Source organism: Lytechinus variegatus, chromosome 1 (genome assembly GCF_018143015.1).
Source record: "Lytechinus variegatus isolate NC3 chromosome 1, Lvar_3.0, whole genome shotgun sequence".
NCBI lineage: Eukaryota > Metazoa > Echinodermata > Echinoidea > Temnopleuroida > Toxopneustidae > Lytechinus > Lytechinus variegatus.
Genome location: NC_054740.1, coordinates 33,115,026 through 33,122,332, shown reverse-complemented (window position 1 = coordinate 33,122,332; position 7,307 = coordinate 33,115,026). Strand labels below are relative to the sequence as shown.

Below are 7,307 nucleotides of genomic sequence, written 5' to 3'. Positions count from 1 at the left end.
ATGTGGATGTCCTCTTAGACTATCCCTCTCATATTTACAGTTGTTTTTTTTTTCCTTTTGTGAATAATAATAATGCATTCATGAACAAATAAATTGAAACTGCATTGAAATTGAAAGATAATCAGGTAGAGGGTTCATCATTGCTTGCGTGTCCCCACATCATTGATATGCACATGACGAGAATATATATATTTTTTAATCATATATTCGGATAGTATTACAAGTGAATATCATGAAAGTGTGTTATGTTTGAAATCTATGCTATGGGAGATACATGCATTGTTTTCATTCCCTCTCTCCTGCTTTTTCTTCTGTCTATATATTGCGCAACATATCCTTCACAGCGAAGACCTCTTAGTGTGAATAGCTTTGCATTTATTCTGTAATTATGTTTACATCAATATGATTTCGACCTGTTTGATCCTACTCTTTTTTCTTTCCTGTATATAAACGCTTTTTTGAATAAGTTGATTATATTTTCTTTATTTCCAAGGGGATCCGCGCTTTACAAGCTTAGATTTTTAGTGGAACCCCCCCCCCTCCCCCATTTCCAATTTTGCTCAATATTATACTGTTGGGTTTTTTTTGTTTAACGAAGTAAGAATGGTCTTCTGTAAAATTTTACTTGATTTGTATTACTTTGTATTCAGTGGCGTACCTAGGATTTTCCCGAGGGGGCAAATTCGTCCAAGACAAAAGGTCATTGACTGCTCGTCAGGGGCGGGGGGCAGGGGCATGTGTTGTGACTCGTCAGGGGGGCAGTCTCCCCCCCCCCCGTAGGTACGCTAGTGTTTGTATTATGTTTTCAATGGAAATGGAATAAAGAATTGAATTGAATATGATAGCAAGATAGGAACGAAATGCCATTTGCTTCATGGTCCCGGGGGGGGGGGGTCCTTTGTCCATTTCCATTCACGTTTTTAACTCCATGGATTCTGTTGGTAAAATGTGTAGAAACAACGTGCGCTATGTATATATTCATTAAGGCCGACAATATGGAAATGGTAATGGTTAATAAAGAACTCATTCACAGCAAAAAGCTGAATTGCAGAATCTTTACAAGTACAATAATATATACATGATAATAAATTTCAGAAATACACACTGCTTGTATGAAAGAAAAGGAGAGAGAGAGAGCAAATGAGGAGAGGAAAATTGAGTAGAACGTTAGGGAGATAGAAAGTGAAAGAGGAGGTAGAAACAGGGAATTGTAAGGCTGTAAGTTTTAGGCTAGAATGGAAAGCAAATTTTGAAGAATAATTTTGAGTTGGTTTACCAAATTGTTAACAGTCATTGAATTAATATATTTTTAAAAAAAATATATGTGAAATGATGGATGCGTGAGTGTGTGCGTGCGGAAATGTGCGAGGATGTGCATAAGAGTTGGTAGGTGAGGGTACATCCAGTTTATGTTTCATCTTCAATATCCGTATATAGGCCTACTTGTCGAAATCAAATCCTGGGATCGGATTTCATCTGAACACGATAGCAAGCTAGGCCATGAAACGAAGTCAAATGGAGGAAAAGACGCACGTACTACCAAGTATTATCTCAAAACTGCTCATGTCGAGATGGGTTGAATGGAGCTACTAATCTACTTGCTTCCGTTGCATTCGGGAGTGATAATGAAGTATCGAATTGCCTAATGGGACTAATGGGTCGGAGTGTTTAATCTTCACTGGGGTGAAGTACGATAATTTTTCATTTTAATGGCACATGTTTGTTATGAAGTGCTCTACATATAAATGACAGCAGTCCAATGGGAAGTCATCGTGATTTTCCCGCCATGAAAACCCGACTTTTTAAAATCTTTCACAAAAGATGACTCGTTGATTTTTTTTCTAATTCCGAACTTATTATCATTTATTATCTGCATGCTCTCACATTCAATCATTAAGCCAAAAAATTGTATTGACTGTACTTGTTATGCTTTTTTTTTTTTTTACTTAGTATTGATATTGTTAATTGACCCATTCATCCCTGCTGCTGGTCAATATAATTATGTGCATATGCCAATAGATAGATAATAAAATAAATGAAATAGGAAATAATTTTTTTTTATCTAACAGTATTTTTACATGAGTAGTAACTGTGTCACACCTCCTCCCTCTCCTGCCCTATTCCAAATTTAATGTGAGTTACGTAGACCCTATCTTGTTAATGACGTTGACGGTGGCATTGATAATGACATAGACGATACCCCGACCGACCCATATTATAGGTTTGCCATACACCAAATGAATCGGCTAACCGATGCAGATGATATTCTCTTTATTGCAGATAGGTCGTTTCAGATCTACCATAGATATTATAAGAGAGATTTGCTTGCATTTTTTTTTATTTTTAAGAAACACTGTACAAGAGAGTGAATTTCAAAGGAAGATTATATAATAACTATTAGGCATTGCGCCGTGCAACGAGAAGAACCGTCTTCATGGATGGGATCGATCCTTTTTTTTCAAACGCTCTTTTTTCAGTGCTAGTCCATTGTAATTTATTTGATTATCATTATTAGTCATATAGTGTTCATTCTGCTGGTGCTTGGATCCATACTTACTAATATGTTACGCGAATTCAAGGACTCATACATGTAAATATTCGACAAGACATTGAAAACGATTGTAATTTGCTGGTCAAACGCGATGACAGTTGAAAGCATTTTCATGAAACGAATGAAACAGTTGAAAGCATTTTCGATCCATGATTCTGCCATTTCAATCTGAAATGAGTGACATGTCGACTACGAGATCACCGGAAGTTAACGATTACGCCTTTAACAACTCACCTCTACACCAAGCTCTCGTGATGATATTCTTTACTCCTCTAATACTAATTATCATCTTCGGCAATGCCTTGGTAATCGTAGCTACCTACAAGGAACCCAGACTCCGAACCCAACGGTACATCATCCTTGCTAGTCTAGCTCTTTCAGATCTATGCATTGGTCTGATCGCTACGCCACTGGAACTTTATTCTCGGGTGGTTCAGGATGACATCACTTGCTCTGTTGCTAAATCGGGATACTTTACAGCCTGGCTGTACGTTCTAGTCTATGTTTCGATCGTGCATATTGTTCTTATTACTGTTGATCGTCTAATCGCATTGAAGAGGCCTCTCCGCTACATAGCATTGGTGACGACGAAAAGGGTGTGTATCGTAATTGCTGTAGTCTGGATTGGAGGAATCAGCTACGGGATAGTTTCAGTGATTGAGTTAGGATACAGTAAAGATGATACCTTGACGCAGTTCTGCACTGGTGTCAGATACACATCTTTGTCCGCGCGATGTTTTCTTTTGGGAAGTGCTAGTGCCATACTGTTTCTGGGTATCATTTTGATTTCGTTGAATATGTGGATTCACCGCATTGCCGTCAACCATTCGCGGCGGATTCATGAAAATTTATTGGCGCCGCCCCCACATCCACGAATAGCATGGCAAGGAATAGGTCTGCAACAGCTCAAAGCCACAAAGACCACCTTATTGGTTGTTGGTATGTTTTGCATGGGATGGTTCCCTACTAGCATCTGGTTTTATCTCAGGGTCTACGCTTCAATTAGTCATGTAGGACAAATTATCCTCTTTGAGCTTAGTTTTTTTATTGCTAATTTCAGTTCTGCCGTGAACCCATTTATATACTGCTTCAAAGACAGTCTCTATCGACGTACGTTTTGTAAAATCTTTCCTCCTCTCGGAAACGTCTTGAAAAGGTCTAGATGGGATTTCGAGAGGAATTCGTTTATAGAACTTAAAGATGGGGCTGAAATGAACCATGTTGTGGTCCCCAAACCTGACGGACCTCACTCACGGTCAATTTTATTGAAATAAAATTATCAACATTAACTTATTTTGACTTGATTATCCCAGTCCACTTGAGAAGATTAAGATATGTTTAAAAGTACTTAATCTCTTCAACATATAGAGATAAAACTTCTCTCGTGACTAGCGTAACAGATGAGACGACGAAGAAGGGAAAATAATTGCATGAGAGAAACCAGAAGCATCATGGATATTCTTATTGTTTTTAAAGACCTTAGGCAAGGCAAAAGGAAGAAATTATGAAGAAGAAATTATGAAATAAATTTGCAATTTCTGTTTTGAATTGAAGATGGTTAGTGTAGGCCTATGTGACAACTGATAAATGGTCAGTCTCCGAACGATGTAGTGACGAATAAACGCGATGGAAGTAAGATACATCATAAAAGTGTATATGCAAACAGCCAAAATACCAACGAACGTAAAATGAGACTATATTATGTGGACTTGAAGTCGAATTTTAAGTTTGTATCATTTTGCTTTATTGTTTTCATATTCAATCAACTAGAAGTGCACAATAATACTCCAATTTTCATGTTAACGGAAACATATCAACAACAAACCGATGACATTTTAAATTTCGTTTCCTATAATTTCGTTAAAATCATATGCTTTCAATTCAGCGACCATTGTGCAGAAAGTTAGTAAAAATTAATGTATTTATTTCATCATGTCTTTTTTTTCATTAAAAAATGAATTATCTTCAACTTAATAGATGAGACCGGTTACGCTCTGTTTCCGGTGTAACAATTTGAGAAGGAAAACAGACAGTAATGTTAAAGAAAGAGCGGGTAGAGAATGAATCCAAAAGTGGTGGAGGGTGATAAGTGGGCAGAATTTGGGCAAAATAAATTACATAGAGTTTGGTTTGAATCTACATTGTCAAATATATTATTTTACTATTACGGACTGTTATTACTGCTCGCCAGCTCGCGTCTTCCAATAAGTAATCTTGGGGAGCCGCTTATTTTTAGCCTTAAAAGTATATTAAATCGTTCCCATACAACATCAATTACAATAGAAAGAAATGGTAATGAACAACATATACGTGTAATATCTTGTACAAGTCCACAAATAGTGTGAAGACATTTACTCTGTAACAAACATCTATAGGCTCTGCATGTAAACTTTCAAAAGTCAACCACAAAGATTGTGCTCCGAGGTTTTGACTATGCACGCACCATAATTAAAACATTCGGTTAATTACCAGTGCACTTAAGATTCCTACAAATCATTTGCACATCTACAGCACGTCTACGATTCCTACTGCAGAACTCGAAAAAATTGCTCGAAACTCTTTGAGTCGCCACCAGTAGATGACACAGTTCGCTATCCAGTTAGCACATATCATCATATCCCCAGCATTGAATAGACACATGTACTCAAATCCGAGGCTTAAGAAGGCCCAGTGGACCCACGGACAGATCCAGCAAACCACAGTAGTCCCAAATACAAGACCAAACGTACGGAGCACCCGCTGATTTTCCTCCTTCCTTGCGGCGGTGATGTTGCCTTCACAGGGAACCTTCGCAACGGAGCGGTAGATTAAGACGTAACAGAAACCAGTGATGGTGGTGGTGATCAGCGAAATGCACAAGAGCAGTGTGAAGATTGTGGTATACTCACTGATCGTTAGGACAGTAGTCACAGAGATCGAAAATGAAAACGCCCATGTTAATAAGCATGCAATGATAAGGCGTGGCGTCGTGATGATGTTTTGGGCGCCAAAAGGATCAACCCTGATAGTTATGAATTGATATCCAGCCACCAGAACGATGCTTAGTAGGGACACTATGAATGATGTTACTGATATTGTCTGTAGAGCCTCTACATACTGTGTAAGGATATGATTAAGTGAGAGAGAGGCAGAAAGACCATAAAAACAAAACATAGCTGAAATTGGCTAATAAATATTATTTGAGACATTATAGTGACGCCTACCGAAAGATGGGAAGACATTAACTCATAAACCACACCGCTCCTCTTAAAAATTTGCTTGAGAAAGTCAAAAGAAGAAAACAAAACCTTGTAGCTTACAATCACATGTTGGTAGAAGCTTGATGATTTCATATTTGGTTTAATCTGTTCTTTTAACTTAAATTTGTTGAAAAGTAAAGTAAAACAAGGAAATTTTTCAAATGAAAGTGCATTAACAGAGTCCTTAAAGAAAAAAAAACATATCCTATACTCTTCATAGAAAGAAAAATTACCCCTTTACAGCTCACTTTAATTGAAGAATCATTAGATCAGTAAATTGTACCTCTTATCGTTAGCTTTCTCTGTCAGCAACGTTTTTTATTTAAATATACCATTTTATGTCTTCATTTATCTACACTACTTGATTTACATACTCATAAACTATCTTTATTTCAAAGTCTTCGCCGCTATAAGGAGAAGCTTAACATACATTTTCACGTATTTATTGAAACAGAGTCTAAACTGTACGATTATATTTTACCAACCTCTAAAGGAAGTTCTCCAGTCCCTTCGAAGACTGCAAACACAATTGCACCACAAAAATCGGATAGCACCAAGTTATAGGGAAAGATGTGATGTCGCTTACGAAGTCGGCGATGACTAGGGATAATGACCAGTGTAGCTGACATAATGAAGATAGCAAGACCCAGCATACCATGTTTCATTGTAGGCAAAATAAACCAGCATAGTGGACGTGATTCGATGTCGACATCGACCAACGTCGATGACGTTGTTGTATTCAGACGATCCGTTATTATCATCATGTTGACTCATATACGGCGAGACAAGAGTGATGTCACCAAGAATATGACGATGAATCCCTGAACGGAACAGATTTTCATGCAAGGTGACTGTTTTCTTGTCAGCATAATCAACACAAGTCAAGACTTACGTAGCATGTGCTTTTGTGATTATCAATGAATAAATGAACGAGGTGGTCATTTGAATTATCAGTGAAAGAACCCAAATCATGGTACTAAATCTCAATCAAAAGTGAAGTTTTCATTCACATTTAATCTCACTTGAATAGATCTTCACAAAATATATTGATAAGTAGGATGTTGTACATGTCAGGTTTGTTTGTATTGTCTTGTTTACTCAATAACCCAGACCACAATCACCATGGTAACCGAAATATTACTAAATAGTCCGATTATAATGAACGTGCCGATTTGCTTGACCACTCTCTTAATTCGTTGAGCTCTATACAATATCCCTGACCACATCAACGCATCAATATAACAGGACAATTTTGAAGGGGCTTTAGAAAAATCCTGTGGGGATCCCTCTTAAAGGAATGCATTGCCTCTGTTTACAGCAGCATAGAATACAATGGGGGTTTCCGGACAAGACTCGCGTAATTGCTACTTTTTAATATCATTTATTTGCATTCACTAAAAGCGTTTAGATTACATTACAAAATTCTCAAGGTATATTAATAGTAATGTGTGTGTTTGGGGATGGTGTGAGAGTGAGCTGGCGGGCGAGAGAGTGCATATGGGTGGGTGAGTGGGTAT

The 7,307-nt window shown here is 37.5% G+C and overlaps 2 protein-coding genes across 2 annotated transcripts; one reads left to right on the top strand and one right to left on the bottom strand.

Moving 5' to 3' along the window:
- The first annotated feature begins 2,177 nt into the window (after positions 1–2,177).
- Positions 2,178–3,825, top strand: LOC121411847 (histamine H2 receptor-like). Its single transcript, XM_041604722.1, has one exon. It carries the CDS (start codon positions 2,701–2,703, stop codon positions 3,823–3,825), a length of 1,125 nt encoding a protein of 374 aa, XP_041460656.1. The 5' UTR covers positions 2,178–2,700.
- A 1,214-nt stretch (positions 3,826–5,039) lies between these two features.
- Positions 5,040–7,005, bottom strand: LOC121411852 (cannabinoid receptor 2-like). Its single transcript, XM_041604736.1, has 2 exons — positions 6,276–7,005; positions 5,040–5,647 (listed from the first exon to the last, which is right to left on the bottom strand). The coding sequence occupies exons 1-2, from the start codon at positions 6,552–6,554 to the stop codon at positions 5,057–5,059; spliced, it is 870 nt and encodes a 289-aa protein (XP_041460670.1). The 5' UTR covers positions 6,555–7,005; the 3' UTR covers positions 5,040–5,056.
- Positions 7,006–7,307: the final 302 nt, after the last annotated feature.